The 17,357-nt window shown below is 40.4% G+C and overlaps 1 protein-coding gene across 1 annotated transcript in view; it reads right to left on the bottom strand.

Annotated features, from left to right (window-relative positions):
- Window positions 1-265: 265 nt before the first annotated feature.
- Window positions 266-17,357, bottom strand: part of LOC134855006 (uncharacterized) — a 51,927-nt gene continuing 34,835 nt past the window's right edge. Inside the window, exons 2-3 of the mRNA XM_063871386.1 lie at window positions 9,756-9,849; window positions 266-813 (exon numbers count right to left, since the gene is read on the bottom strand). Of these exons, the coding sequence (XP_063727456.1) occupies window positions 266-813; window positions 9,756-9,849 (642 nt within the window). The remainder of the gene's footprint in view (window positions 814-9,755; window positions 9,850-17,357) is intronic.

A 17,357-nucleotide genomic window follows, 5' to 3' on the forward strand; every position in this document is an offset into this window, starting at 1 on the left:
TGTTTTTCGGATAGCTAATATATTTGATCTTGGTATGTTATGCTTTCTACTGCTGTTCACTAAGTTTTTCTTATGATAGTTTTTTATGCTCTTAGAGGCTTGTTCACATATTTAAGTGCTTATCATCGTGTTAAAATGTCTGCGTAAAAGATTTTAACTATATGTTCCGGCATAGTGATCCAGATATAGTGGCTAAATAGATATATTCCAGGTATAATGTATACATTAACGATCATGCTTTTTGATTCCTGTAAAATAAAAGAATTTAATATACAAGTTCAAGGATCATGTTTTCGTAGCTCTTTGTTGTGCTATTCCATCCTTCTACAAACAGTGTGCTGTTGTCGATAGCTGCGAGAAGCTCACGCACTTTCACCTCACTCTTGATTTCATATGTGCTCATTGCCTTACCCACACTCTGCTGCTGCTGTTCATATAATGAATCATCACTCCAAAATATAGTGGAGAACAGAAGAGTCGAATCATTATAATCCTTTATGGTTATAAAATGTTTATCTGACATGACCAAGAATTTTCCCTCGCCTTCTGCTGCTAGTCCCCATATGAACCCCGAGATAGATGGAGAGGGTGTCTCACTATACCGATACACAAGTACTTGATAATAATCACCCACAATTAACTGACCATGTCGTAATGCCATCTGACGAACTTCACTTGGCCACTGAAATTTGCTGTCTTCTACAGAGATAGCAGACACCCAGCTGTCATTAATGAACACATGAACTTTGAAGGAACCAAGTGAATGCACCAGCAAAGTGTGTCCAAATGCAGTCATTCTTACATATCTCTCATCTTTGCATGGCAGAAACATACTCAAACTGATCAGGTATAACTGTAGAAAATTAAAAGCATACTAAGAAGTCACATTTTGATACAGTAGCTTTTAAGATTTTAATTCATGAAAGTAAGAAAAATGTGCACACAAAACATTGGAAAATTGTCCTTTGTGTTAATATTTTTTGAAAAAAAAACAAGCTGAAGGGAGAAAGAACTTGTTAAAAACTTCAATTTGTGCATAATACACCGTTGAGTTATTCCATTGGTATTCGGTTTGGATTACTTTAGGTACCATAATGAGTGATGAAAAACTGTTGCATATCTATTCCATGTTTGGTAGTCCCAGTTTAGCAGTTTGGGCTTTCAACAGGCGTGTAATTATGACAATAATAAGAATTTCAAACTGATTTTTAAGCATGTGTTTTCAACAGCTAGAAGTGCAATTATCGGTTTTTCAGCAACGCCGATTTTTCAAAATTCTGATTTTTCCATTGCTAATTATGGACAACGCAGGCGTGGATGTAGGAATTTCTCAAGGGGGGGGAGCTTTTCAAAAAAAATTGAAAAGTGTGTCGGCGAGAGAAGGCCAAAAAAGGCGTTTTTAGGGGCACTTTTTGGAAAATTTCGACCAAAAATCGCGTTTTTTCGGCGCGCGCTGCCCCCTCAAAATTAGTATAGATTGGCGCCTGTCTACGACCTTTGAATTTTATTCTATGCCGAACCTAATTTTGCCACATTTTCGACTTGAATATGCCGCCAAATTAGTAAACTGAAAGACTCAAAACTCAAAAATCAAAAAGAAATCATTTAAAAGAAACAACTAAACTACGATCTGAAATTGGAATCTTAATCATCCAAAACGTATTGCCATTGTCATTGGCGCACAATAGTTTTTTAAAAAAAGAAACCGAAACCAAGGTTTTTTTTGTTTGAAAAATCAACGAACTCATCCTTATACTAACCAATCATATTGTTTATTTTTTTTTCTTTTTTTGGATTGTAAGTTCCAAAGAAAAAAAAATTCAAAGTCATTTTTTTTGTTACAATACAATTGCGAGGGTTCCATGTAATCAAAGGAATTACATATTGGCCATTTTACATTTTGTCTGACACGTCAAAACGTGAATTAAGTTTAGGAGACATAGTCAATTAAAAATGAATTCAACCTATGATGCTGTTTTTAAAGTCATAGAAACAGACGTAGAAATTTTAGCAAAAGCAATTAACCAAGCCATAAGCGATTCCGACGAAGTACAGATCATAAACGATTTCTTAACGGAATTGAAGAGCTTGCTCGACGATGCCAATAACGAAGTTGTCAAGATAATACGCACCGGAACGGACCAGCAAGACTCAATCATTGAACGATTGAAAACTTTGAAAGTTTTGTACCGAACGATCCAACTACGATCAAAACGATACGAGCGTACCCTCAAAAACACTGCCACGTCTTCTTTAAACTCATCACGAGTAGCCAGCAACGTCTCGACGCCTTCAATAATACGACAAGCCTTGGAAAAAACTTCCCCTTCGACGCCAAACGGAAAGTTTAACCCGTAGTACCACTACACAAAACGTCACCATGAACCAGAACACCCCGAACGATTTGCCACAATTTTCTGGATTGCCAGCAATCTTAAACGCTACTTCAAACTACAGATCAATTTCCGCCCAGGACAATTCAGGACTCCTACTTCGCCCCGGATCTAACAGCGACGCCAATACCTTGGATCATCGCATTCATCAACAACAAACAGAAACTCTTGGAACTCAAACTGCCCATGGAACTCACCTCCATCCTCAGTCAAACCTCTCATTGCAGCAGTCGAACGCCGACTTGTCACAAAGTTCAAACCTTCAGCCGAACCACACAGAAGCTCAACTTCAACGAACGACTATAGAATTGAACAATGGAACTCAACTCCAAATCGACAATCAGCAATTGACAGCAACAGTGGGACAAAGACCAAACTCAGAAGCTCAACTTCATGAAACATCACCGCACTCCAACCCTGGAACTCAAATCCAAGTTTTCAATCAGCAGATGAACGCACCAGCAACCCGACAAAGAAATGTTTCAGCGCCAATATTTCTTCCAACAGCAACTTCAAAAGCAGCTCAGAGTCAAATGATTGGACAGCAAATCACACACCCAATTCTTGCTCCCCAGACAGCTAGCCCCCCACATGGACTACACCGGCCTTCAAGCCAACAACAGAACCAGCCTTCAAGCCAACAACAGAACCAGCCTTCAAGCCAACAACAGAGGACACATAGTCCGAATAGCGCCTTTAGACCCATCTTGACGATTGGAAATCAGAATTCAACCAATCATCCCCCCACCAACGTGTTCAGGGGACACCAAACGACAGCTAAGGGTATCACAAACATCAACGGAGTACCGATACCAGCACAACCAGCACTACTGCCAACAAACCAAGGAGATCAACGAACAGCAACAAATTGGACCTCCAGCCAGCCGACCCTGACTCACCAATGTACACAACCTGCCATACGATCGTACCAGGAAGGATTTCTGGGAACTACGACAGCATACAACCCTACGAACATGCCGACATCATCAACAACAGCCTTCGCTCATGCAGGCTGCAGGGGACCAACAGGAACAACTCACCCAAATATCAACCGACCTCCCCCTCATCAACATGCAGTCCATCAACATGCAGCACATCAACATGCAGCACATCAGAACCAGCCGACTTATTTTCCGATTCCGACCAACCTTGGAACAGCACCGACAGACGACAGCCATCATCAAACGATCTCGAAGACATTCAGGAAATCAGTGCCCATTGTCAAACCATTCATATTCGACGGAGAACCTGAATAATGGTTAGATTGGATAGGACTGTTCAACGCAACCATCAACAGCACCGACATGACAAACTCGGAAAAGATGACACATCTGCAGAAACTTGTATCTGGAGATGCCAAATCTCTCATCCGAGGATATGGATGCAATGGAGCAATGTATGACGCAGCCCTTCAGCGACTGGAAAACGACTTTGGTAACCCGACGAAGATAGTTATATCCTTCCTTCGACGACTCGACGCCATCAGCGGCCCCAATCTACGACATACCAGAAGCTACAAGGACCTCGCCAACTTCCTACAGAAAATGGTCGATACATTCACGACACTTGGATTCCAGCACGATCTACACTCTACGACAAATGTCCAAACAGTTTTGTCAAAACTGCCTACCCCTTGCCGATTAGAATGGAATAGATACAATCTGCAATGCAACATCAGACAACCATCACTCATCGACCTCACCAATTGGTTCAACAACTACGCTGAAGCATGCAGCGATTTGCCGAGCAACAGCAACAACAACAACACCAGAAACAGCAGCAGCAGCAACAACTACAACAGCAGCAACACTCAAGGATCATCATCCAACGGTCACACCCACCAACATGGACCATCGGATCACCGCGCCAATCAGAACAACCGGAAGCAGCAACGCAGCCAGCAGTAACATAAATCTGGACAAAAGGATCAACGACGAGATTTTTGCCCGGAGAAACGCAATTGCCAGTACCTTGGAAAATGCCAACACTTCATCGCAATGATCCCAAAGGACAGATTACAGCATGCTAGGGACCTACAACTATGTTTCAACTGCCTCAGCCCCTACAAGTTCGCCGACTGTCAATCAACGCAAACCTGCCGGACGAACGGATGCAGTAAGAAACACCTAACACTTCTGCACAACAGCAGCACCTACAACTCGACGACACAGAGGGAGACAGCCAACCGGATCTCCAGACAACATGACGACACCACCAACTGCAGCACCAGCATAAGCAGAAGGAAATCGACTCGCCACATTCCGACCCTGCCAATAACGATCTCTCATGGCAAACATAGAGTTCATGCCTATGCAATGCTTGATTGTGGAAGCAAACTGACATTGCTTAAATCATCAATCGCCCTCCAACTCAAACCAGATCTGCAATTAGACGACACCATTCAGCTAAACCAAGCACTGACATCATCAGACACAGCTTCTACAAAGATGACGATCGCGATTGGACCCTACAACCAGCAAAAGCAGCCATTTCAACTAAATGACATCGACGTCATAATGGATTGGAACCTTTCCCAATTCAACCCTGAACTCGTCAACTCTATCTGCCAAAGGAACGAGCCACTTCAACACATTCGGATAGCCACACTGCCCTCGAAAGAAATCGGAATCATCATTGGATGCGATTTCGCCGAACTCGTGACACCTTCAGAAGTAAGCCATTCAAAACAAAATGTGCCTATTGGATGGAAAACGCCACTCTCTCTGTGGACGAGACAATGCAGCGACACCCAACGACACCAACACAATCAACTTCACGACAGACGATACACTGTTTCGCCACGTAGCTGAATGGATAAAAATGGATGCCGAAGGGATTTCAACTAACCAACGCAGCCTCTCAACAGACGACAAGGAAGCTCTCCGCATCTTGGAATCTTCAACAACCCGCTTGCCCAATGGACACTACGAAGTTGGAATGCTTTGGAAACGTGGACAACAACTGCCAAACAATAGATGGCTTGCCAAGAAGCAGCTCGACAGCCTTCTCCAACGACTGAAGAGAAACACCGAGATGGCACAGAAATATCAGGAGACCATCGACACCGACTTGCAGAAAGGTTTCATAGTCAAAGTTGATGATTCCCATGAAGACTCAACAGGAAATTGGTACCTTCCTCATCATCCAGTGACAAACATCAATAAACCTGGCAAGGTACGCCGAGTCCTTAATGCATCGAGCATCTACAAAGGAGTATCACTCAACAGCAACCTACTAACTGGACCAGACCTCCTCAAAAACCTTACTGAAATCGTTATGCGATTTCGCGAGGACCAAATCGCTATTTCTGCCGACATTGAAGCAATGTTCATGCAGGTCTTTGTGAGCCCAGAGGACCAGCCGTATTTGCGATTTCTGTGGAAGGACAACACGGGCCAACCCGCAACCTTCCAATACACCCGCCACATCTTCGGAGCTACCGAATCACCATGTGTTGCCTGCTACGCCACTCGACAATGTGCGAAGGACAATGCCGACAAATATCCAGCCTTGCAGCAAATCACAAAACGCAACATATACATGGACGACCTATACAAAGCCGTTTCAACAACGACGAAACGACACAGTTAATGAACGACCTTCAAAAGATGTTCAGCCTTGGAGGTTTCAACCTCACAAAATGGACCTCAAACTCTCAAAAAATCCTCACAACAGTCAACGAGAACCCCTTGGAAAACAGCGACAGCCTCACCAAGAGGGAACGACCCCTCGAAAGAGTTCTTGGAGTGAAATGGAAACCAGACACGGACGTCTTTCTTTTGGAAGCAAAGAAGTTTCACGCCATTGACAAGAAGGACTTAACGCAGCGCAAACTATTGAAGTTTGCTTCTTCAATCTTTGACCCGCTTGGAATTACGATGCCACTGACAATTCGACTACGACAGTCACTTCAACTTGCCTGGAGTAATGGACCTCAATGGGACAAACCTCTAAACATGGAGCATTTAACAGACCTCAACGATTGGATAGACAAGCGAAGCCAATTCAACGACATCTGCCTGCCCCGGATTTACTTCAAACCAGAAACGAAGATACTGAAAACCCAACTCCATGTATTCAGCGACGCCTCCGAACTTGCCTTAGCATCAGTTGCTTACCTTAGAATCAGATACGACGACGACACAACGGAACTCAAGTTCGTCATTGGAAAAGCCCGAGTAGCACCCAACAGCAGAATGACAATTCCAAATCTCGAGCTTCAAGTCGCCACCAACGGAGCTAAACTGTCTCGTTTCATCAAAGAACAACATGACATACGAATCGACAGTACGACACTATGGACAGATAGTACAACAGTTCTTCATTGGATAAACTCGCCAAGTCAATGAGACCGGATCTTCATTGCCAACCGCCTGAATTTCATCATGGACTCAACATCTTCACTGGAATGGAGATACGTGCCCAGCAAAGACAACCCTGCAGACGACGGAACACGTGGTTACAAAGCATGTGACATGACTACCGATTCACGATGGATCAAAGGACCAGACTTCTTGTTAAGACCATCATCAGATTGGCCTAATTACCCCCCAACACAACCTACAGCCGATATTCATCTGACAGACAACGACCCACAACCGCCAACATCAGTAATCGACTTCAACCGATTTAGCACTTGGACATGAGCACTCAAAGGTACTTCATATGTTCTTCTCTTCGCAGAAAAGATCAAAAGGAAGACACGCCAGAGCCTCTCACTTCAACACCTCACCTTAGGATTCGCATGGATCATTAAACACTCACAGAATCAATCATTCCCCAAGGAAATAGCATGCCTGACAAAGAAATCTGACATTCCACCCCGCAGCCCTCTACAACTTCTTTGCCCTTTCATCGACAATCACGGAAACTTACGTGCCAAAGGACGACTACAGAAAGCCCCGCGTTTACTTTGCAGCCGACATCCAGTCATTTTGAACGCAGAAAACTACCCAATACAACTCTTCATGAAGCAAACACACAAAAATATTCCCATTGTGGAATGGAACACACCCGAAGCATTCTTCAGCAGGACTTTTGGATCATAAGATCACGCAAGCATCTGAAGAAAACTATTCGACAATGCATACATTGCCGACGCCTTCGACAGGAACCAGTGAAGCCTCTGATGGCAGATCTACCCCTACAACGACTCCCTTTATCGGAAAACAGTTACCACTTCTACTCAACAGGAATTGACTTCTTTGGACCCTTTGCCACGCGGAACAACGACGAGTACAGTAAGCGATACGTTCTCTTCTTCACCTGCCTCGTCACGCGAGCAGTTCATTGAGAAATATGCCAGCAAATCGACACAAACTCAACTCTACAAGCCATACGCCGTTTCATCGCTAGACGCGGTAAACCCAGGATCATCTTCTCTGACAACGGAAAAGCCTTCGTTGCAGCTGACAAGGAATTACAGGAAAGCCTTTCTGAGATTCAACGCAGCAACGACTTCAAAAATCAATGCCAATTACTTGGAATAACCTGGAAGTTCAACCCACCTGCAGCTCCTCACTTTGGTGGATCATGGGAACGCCTCATAAAAACATTTAAGATTGCCTTCTACAAAGTCATTGGAACACGGACACCGGACGACGAAACTCTGTCAACCTTCACGTGCGAGGTTGAAGCTATGATGAACTCTCGCCCGCTAACCCACGTCTCATCAGACCCAAACGACGACGAGCCCCTTACACCCAATCACCTTCTGCTAGGACGACCAACAAACAATTTGCCTCCTGGATTGTTTCTCCCTCGCCACAAAACGGACAAGAGAACTTGGAAACAAGCTCAAGCCTTGAGTCAACAGATAACTCAAAGACTACTTGCCAACCTTGACGACCCGAACGAAATGGACAAAGCAAGTGGAAAATCTTCAGCAAGGAGACCTTGTATGGATACTGGAAGACCTAACGCCTCGAGGTCTTTGGCCCCTGGGACGGGTACTTCGTACTTTCCCAGGTGCAGACGGAACCGTTCGCTCCTGCGAAATTAAAACTAGCAGGGGGATTCTACACCGACCAGCAGTCAAACTCTCGCGAGTATTGGACCACAGTAACAACTAGATGACCAACATGATCATCGACAGCTAACAACTAGATGACCATTACAATCAACGACGACGTACCATCAGCTTCAACGAACAATTTTCTAATTTGCAACTTGCAAATGGGCCCGGCTATGTCTTCGACATTTGAACTTTATTCTTTGCCGAACCTAATTTTGCCACATTTTCGACATGAATATGCCGCCAAATTAGTAAAAACTGAAAGACTCAAAACTCAAAAATCAAAAAGAAATCATTTAAAAGAAACAACTAAACTACGATCTGAAATTGGAATCTTAATCACCAAAACGTATTGCCATTGTCAGCGCCAAAGGCGCCTTCAGAAAATTTTAGTGTCAGTCAGCCAAAATTGGATATCTGAAAATAGTACAAAGGGGGACCCTTTGAGTCGGCAGGGGGCCGAATCACTGAAGGAGGGGCGTCCGCCCCCCAATCATAATCCGCTACTGGGACAACGCATTATTGCATAATACATTTTCAAAACTTGCCCTTGATCTGGAATGAATTATTTTTTCTAATATCATTTTTCAGGAGATTTTCACGACCAAAGTTCAAACTTAAAAAATTTTCACCGGGTCCGTTCTTTTTCTCTTGAAAAACTTCAATTTATAGCTAGCGGTTTTCCATGAATTTGCCTTTTGAATCTGAAAGTTTTTGGTTCCTTGATTTCTACATTTCCTAATTGCGTAGCTCAAAAAGCAACATCATTCTTGCACTCTTACAAACACTCTGGAAATACCGCAAAGACTCAATTCGGACAACTTTCTGAAAACAATTGCTGGTGTTATGAAAAAATGTTAGCTTCAATTCCGACGCACCAAATTATCATAAATTAGTGCTGATTGAGCTGTTAAAATTGTTAATTAAATTAAATTGTCGGGTTCCTGATTGAGTTTCATATGGTCGTGCTGCAAAACTTTTGTTTCCTCCTTTTACCGCAAAAAAACTGTTATAAAAATCACCAACAATGGATTTTTTAATCAGTGAAATGATGAAAATGATTCAAGATAAAAGTAGAAAAAAAGATATTATTCATAATTGTTGCTAATGAAAAAAATAGCTACAAATTCGCTAAATGACATAGTAATTTTTTAAGTACGCGATCAAAAATATTGATCATTTTGATGTATCTTCAGTACATTGAGAAGCAACCCAGGAATAGTATGCAAGCTGAAATCGGATTACTGGAGATAAGGTTTTGACCAATGTCTTATATTCATTCAAATTCCAATAAATGATTTCTTAAGTAGGATAATCATAACGAGAAAAATACAATCTATCGTGAATACCTGTGGAGAAAAAGTGGCCATCTTTCAAATCCAATGGAATTTGATATTCATTAGATGTGAGTTGATTATCTTCAATTGACCAAGCTCTCATTACCTGTATTTTCTGCCGAATTTGTACTGATAACAGAAAAAATTGTTATTGTGATTTTAAAGAACAGGATAATACAACGCTGCGCTCCCCAGGCTGGAGTGCGCGGCCAAATTGGGTGGAGGAAATGTCTATTTAGGGACCGAAAAGCCTCAAAGTAGTAACTCAGCTAAATTTGGGTGCGTAGAGTCGCTCAAAGTCTACAGAAAGAGTCGCACAAGGTCGAAAAATGAGTCGCGGAGGTTCGCAACGTGAGTCGAACAAAGTCGCAAATTGACTCGTGCAAACTCGCAACATTAGTCGTGCAAAGTTGCATCAGAAGTCGCAGAGAGTCCCAACCTAACTAAGGCAAAGTAATTTTATGATGAATTTTCCATTGCGCGTGTGGTGAAAAATCCAGGGAGCTAATTTTAAATTCCGCAATTCGAAGATATAAGGTCAGTAAACTTATAAGCGTCTCGATTGGCGGATAAAATAACAAGAACCAGTAATCTAAATTGAATTCAAGACAGCAGTTGTTGATTCATAAACATAAAATTTACAATCCTATTCACAACCTAGGTCAAAAGACAAGCGAACAGTTTCGAATTGAGAAAACAGGTCGATCCTTACCAGTTAATTTGGCGTTGACACTTTAGATTGAATTGCATAATTGCATGAATTTTGATTACTGCAGCCAAGGAGATGTCTCGGCCATCCAGATTAGGTGACTAATATAAAACAAGTAACTTGTTGCCTTATCCGGCTTGCAAGGTACTTCAGTCCCCCTATTTTAAAGTTTTTTTGAAGAGTAACAAGTTTAATAATTGTTCGGTCAAAATTTAAGATTTTTCTGTTTCTTCCTTGAGGCATTTTAGCCGCCCGCTCTCCATCATGCCAGCTTCCGGTTGAGGAGCTCCCTCACTCCCGATTGAAAAAGTGTCGATTTCTTCGATATCATCTTGAGTCGTACCGTAATTGGACGCGGAATTATAATCCATGATTTGTATCTCCTCAGTGAAGTCTCCTCGAATCGTTTTCTTAAGTCGATACGGCATGCGTTTTGTGTTGGAAACGCAGAGTGCACGGTCAGTCAGGTCCAAGTGTCCTGCATTGGGTCCATGTTGCCTGCAATGGGTCTTTCAGGGATCTTTGTCGTTTGTTCAGACCTGGGAGCGATTTGTGCCTCTGATGTTGACCGTGTAAATGTTCCTTTCAACCGTTGTAATTTAAGCGGTTTCCATTCGAAGGTGGAAATTAAGGGTTTGAAGTTCTTATCAATTGTGGAACAGGGCTTGCATTTCTCAGCTTTTTTGATGATGTTTCTGTTTATGAGGCCATCATGTCCTTACGGATGTAACAATCAACTCCAGTTGTCCCGGATGAGCAGCTGGAAACCATCCATCTCTCAAGACTGAATGTATCACAACTGATCGTCAACACACAAACACACACATTTCCTTTTTCTACGTGGTAGCCCCTACAGTGCTGGGGATAGAGTTGACCCATCGTCTTGCACCTGTTTGTTGTCTTCATCCACTGAATATGCGCCACCAATTTGCTTCTAACTTGTCCGTTAAAATAACTTCCACTGATTTATCGGACTCCGTGTCTGATTGTAATAGCAAAACGATTGTGATCTCTTTCTGGATCCTTTGGGGTTTTATTTGCGTATTCCGCAATCACATTGTTCGTTGGACAGTCTGACTGGATTCGAAGTTCAGTTGATTTAACTTTTGTTCGAACATAAGGTTTCTTGGTTCCTTTTTGATATAGCTGCGATTTTCTGTAGCTCCGTTTTATACTAGGCGTCGTTTTAAGGAACTTTAGTCGTCTTATAACCTTTTGGAATGAGTTTTGCAATTCGATTATCACAGCTGGACGTTCTCAAAGTGTTTCTATTGAATAAACAAATCACGTGCGTACTTTCGATGAATGTATGTCGTTTGTTAATGGCTGGCCCAAATCAAAATCAACTCGAAGCAACCGATCAATCGATCTTGTTAATTTTAATTAATAAGTTTTACTGAACCGATGAGATTTTGCTATACTGAATAATGCTCTATGATCAGTGATTACGGTATTTTGTTTCCTTGCAGATAATATCAAAAATGTGCCAATGAACAAACTACGCTGAGTGATTCTAACTCATTAGTCAAGTATTTTTGTTCACAATTGTTCAAGTAAGGTGAAGCATAAAACAGCATTCCATCCGGATTTTATTTTTTTGTTCCAGTTTCCGGACTGTTCCGTCTTTTGACGCATCGCAAACATTCCAAGTGTCTTTACTCTGGTCATAGCGGTTTTGCGATTTTTTTTGCTCACTTTAGTTTCCAAAAGTTCAAGTTTGTTTGTGTGTTGGTCAGTCTTGTAAAATTTTTGACGTCTCGTGCCATACTTGGTAAAAAAACTTCAAAAAAGCTGCATCGAACCCATTAACGACTTTGGTTGTGAACGAATTTTAGGATTGGCCATTTTGGTGGTCGCGTTGATTTTTTTTATTTGATGCTTTAGGTTCTTCTCTGCTAAAGTGAAATCTCAACCTCTCGAAATTTTTTTTCATAAATTGACATTTCTAAAAATAATGAAAAATTGCTATTTCAACTATTTGACACATGAATTAACCGATCAAACATGATGTCTGCGTTGCTTCTAGTGACTATGAGGTTGTCATCCAAAAATCAATATTTACCTCGTAATCCTAGAAGAGTTTTGTCTAATGGTTCTTGGAAGATGAATGGAATGTCGGTTAACTCATAAAATCCTGTGTGGAATTGGAAGGTCATTGTGGCCCCAAAAGGACTTGTTAAGTGTTTCAACCATGTTTTCTGCTATTGATTTTGGACTTAAATGTCCACACTACTGTTTTTGCACCAGCTTTTTTTGTTGTCCGATGCTTTAGCCACCATACATCATATACTCTTCGCATGATGAATCTCTGTACCGTTACAGGTCTATCACGGCCTTTCGATACTCGATGTTTCAGGATAACTACTCCGTGTCCAATTCTGGCCACTCGTTGCCAATTAAACTCACTCGGATCCTGTTTCCCTTTAAAAAGACCTTCTGTGGTCCAATCATTTTTTAGATCGACACGGCACACCCTAGCAAAATTATTTTTTTTTCCAAAATAAATGTTTCAGGCTTTTTCTACTGCGGAGCAAGACGATTTGTGATTACAAGACCATTGCAGTTCACTTTCCTTACAGGTTCTCTTCACCTTCGTCTAATATACTCTCGGAGACTGTTTATTCTTTGTTTGCTTCGGAGTTTGTTTATTATTGATAATTGAAATTTCTCCTCCTTCATGAGGTAATTTACTTGAAATTTGTCTTTTGTTACCCTGTGTTTTCTGCCAAACAGTTTCTTGTTTTTTTTTTAGGTTCATCGCCACTTCTAAAATTTGTGCCGGGTTCAGGGCCTCCCGCATTAATTTTTTCTAGATGTCGCTATTAGCCAAGTTCAGGGTGATTATGTCTCATAACCACTTTTCTTCGGAGGTTCCTATATTGCATACTTGAGCTATTAACCGAAGTGTCGCATTTTTTAGATTAGCAAAGTGAAAACATCAAATGCCATTTTTCTGTGGAAGTTGGATGTGTCAACATTTCACATAATCCCATAGTCTTCACTCTTTGATCTGTTATTTCTACATTTGCATACCAGCCTCTTTTCCCAATGAAAAGAAGACATATGATTTAACCAGTCTATTCACTATTTTAAAAGGATTGTTCCTATTTGTGACTTCTAAAGCCTCTGGTATTCGTTTTCCACAATATAATTAGCTTTTCATACCCATCGCTCCCAATCGGAATGTTGAGTGTGATGGGCATCTTTTATTTCTTATGTAGGTTTGATTGGGAGTACCAACTGAAATGGATTTTCTTGAAAAAGGTCCTCCAAGTCAACACTTGTTTTGACTATAATCGCCAGTGTCACCTGTTGCTTCCATTCCTCCCATTTCAGTGGAGGCTTTTGTGTTCGCCGTTCCCAGAAATCATTCATTTCGAGTTGTTCTTTCTCCTTTGCTGGCTGCGCCACGTGGTGAGGGATTTGAGGAACTAATCCAAATCAAAGGAATTTGACGATTTAAGGTCGTTACGCATAAAAATATCTCGCTTGGCCGATGAAGTAACTGGAACAAGTAATCGAAAATGACCTCAAGATAGACGTTTTTGTTCATGAAACACGATTTATAAATTTATTCACAACCTAGTTATAACGAGAGTCCAATTAGATTACTGCAGCCAAGGACATGTCACGACCAACCAGATGGAGTGACTATTAAAATCAATGCAACATGTTGGCCTCTCCGGCTAGTGAGGTACCCCAGAACGATCAAAAATCTGTAGTTGCGCCAAGGTTTAAGTAGCGCAAAGTGTGGGAAATTCTTTACAGCCCGCTGTAGAAGAGTTATATTATTCAACTGCTCCGTTCTGAGAATCTAAACACATTTGAAGCCCACACAAAATTCTGATAGTTGATTACAAAGAATTTGACGAAAAAACATTTTCAGTACGAGGCCAAACTGTGCACTGGATAGGTGCACAATTTTGTGTCTGTATGTTCCTGGATTCCAGAGACAAGTCTTTAAACATGTGTAAATTTTGTCGGAACGATCAAAGGAAAGTAAAGAACAAAAGAAGAACAAAAGGAGCGTCCTTGTTGCGGAATCCGCTTACAATGCACAAAATGCACAGTTCGGCCTCGTAATGTTTGTTCCCACAAAAATTCGTTTACTCAATTTTTCTGCATTCCGTTAAATTCTGTTCGCTTAATTAGCTTTTTGTCGAGATTGATTTCGTTTATACAGTTTTTAATCAAAGATAGATTATTTATTGATAGAGTCAGTGGAGAAAAAACGCAGAACATCAAAAAGAAGGCGGATAATTGAAACATTTTTATTTTATCCGAAACAGAAAAACTGAAATGGCAAACCACAATAGTCAGTGGAGTCCAAAAAAAACTAAGGCTGCTGCTGATGTTCGTGGAATCTGTGAAACTGTCAGTTAAACAAAAGTCGAATTTAACAATTGAGTTTGAGTCCAAAGTTTTCAAAATAACATATAATTGTGTAATTACTTAACAAACTTCAGGAAAAAACGTATGAGATTGTTTGAAAATAACAATGGCCAATCATGGAGCCGGGATATTGTCCAGAGATGTCTAGAATGTTCCCTCACAAAATCAACTTATTTTTTCTTACTGTCTGAACAAAAATGAAAAAATAAGCTCAAAAAGTAAATTTAAACTTGTTTTTGCTATGATTTGAAAATTAAATAGTTTTTTTTCTATTCCCGTCCGTCAATATACAATTTTTTCATACCTTCTGAAAGATAAAGTAAGAATGAGCCCAAAATGTTCTACTGAAAATTAACGTAATCTTTTTCACAACCCCCTACATGCCTATAATGTAAGGTTTCTAGTACCGTTCTACTTAAGTAATTTTATCAATAACCTCTGAAAACAGCAATAATGCCGCACGTTTTTCAGAATTTGAGTAAAGTTTGTTAATTTTTTTTTCGAAAAACGAACAAAAAAATTCTGCAAAAGTTTGTTTGGAACAAATTAAAATCCAGTAAGCAGACAAAAACAGAGGGTATTGCCAATTCGACAACAACCAACCTTCGATTTGACACCAAGTCTATGTACTCAAGAAGAACAAAAAAGAAACGCAATGAACTTAGCTCAAAATAAGCTGACAAGAACACAAATTTTTCGAATAAACAAAGTTTCAAAGAATCAAAAACCGAAATTAAAAAGTATTTTTAATACGTTCTTCATGGGTTTCAATAGCCTCAGAGTCCAAAGATGCTGCGACATGTTTAAAAAAAACTGCTTCGAAGCTGTTAGGAGACGCAGTCTCAATCTGAACGACCGGAAGTCAAAATGTATGTGTTACGATGCATGGAGCTTTTGCAAACTAATGGGTTTTTCAAATTTTTTTAATAAAGCCTCTCCCTTTTCACGATTTATTGCTTTTGAAGGTGTCTAGGACTAAATCCCCATGAATATAATCCCCCAGGACAAAATTCCCCAAGATGAAATTCTCCAGGATAAAACACCCCATAGGATTAAATCCCCCTAGGACAAAATCCACCATATTTTAATTTATCATCCAGGGAATGATAAAGTATATTTTGAAGGCATTTTGAATGGAGTTTTCATTCAAAGCTACTTTAGTGTGACTTCCATATAGACAAAAGGCATGCATGCATCGCCATTTTTCCATGACTTTTTAGAAACTTGAAATATACAACTCTCTTGATACAAAAGAGCGCTTCTATCACCAAAAATATTAAGCCACTTGGAACAGTCGGTAAGTCAAACTAAAGTAAATTAAGTTGAGCCATTCGGCGTGAGATCGAACCTCAAATATGACATATTGGACAAATCACATTCCCGCGTCTCGACTGAGGTGGGGGTGCGGGATTGTGTGAAAGGAAGACCCTGATTCATAAAAAACTATCCTCTTTTACATGTCAAAATCTGAATTTGGGGGAGTACTAAAATTTCGAACTTAATTCTACAATAATTTTTGGTTAATTTATCGAAGGTTAAAACAGGAAGTCCGAGCGAAAGCCTTAACTTAACAGGTGTGATGCCATTTTGCGTAGACTCATGTTAATATCCCAATTAGCAATTAAACAATTGCCTCCGGATGCAAAATTTGATTCTTTTTGTCGAACTCGTGCAATTTATTCAGAACCAATAGTTAACATAACAATTATAAAGCGTAAAATTGAAGTTAATTTGTTTTGAGTAACAAAGGGGGAAAATTTAAGTTAAAATGTGGGGTATTAAAATAAGGGGGATTATTCCTATGGGGGTTTAGTCTTGGGGAATTATATACGGTAGGATTTCATCCGGTGGATTTTATCCTGGGGTTTTTGAAGTGATTCTTTTTGCAGTAGGCAGCAAAAATTTGCCGAATTTTGTTGATACAATTAATTGAGTAGGGTGGTTTTTTGGTCACGCAGGTTTTAGCGGTTGAATTAACTTTAACTGCACTTTTTGCTGAACAAGCAACCCTGTGCTGAACTGAAACAACAAGAAAAATTGAAATAAAACAAATTTTTTAAACTTATTTCTCAAGTTCGGGTACATTTTACCAAAAAACAGTGATGACGAAAAAAATATTTGGAATTTCTAGTGCAAGTTTTCTGCGAAATTTTGAATCAAAATTACACCCTTTAGACGGGACAACTAATTTTGTGGAATATTGTGGTTATTCTCCCGTGTTTTGACTGAGTGAGTTGACCCGGCTTTAGGGTGAGATTTTTGGTCCAAATTTTGCAAAAAATAAACAGAAAAAAGCTGGTAAAAGTCGAAGCGTTGTCCTCATCTTTTTGTTGGCCAAAGGAAGATGAACTTGATAAAAATTTGGTTACAAGTTCTGTTTTAGTTCATTTTTTCTTGTTGATTTACTTCAGCACTATAATAGGTTGTTCAGCACAAAATGGAGTAAGAACTCATCAAATAACAAAAACATGCGTGAACAAAAACACAATGCAATTCAATGATTTATTTGATCT

The sequence above is a fragment of the Symsagittifera roscoffensis genome, chromosome 10 (assembly GCF_963678635.1).
Source record: "Symsagittifera roscoffensis chromosome 10, txSymRosc1.1, whole genome shotgun sequence".
Taxonomy (NCBI): domain Eukaryota; kingdom Metazoa; phylum Xenacoelomorpha; order Acoela; family Convolutidae; genus Symsagittifera; species Symsagittifera roscoffensis.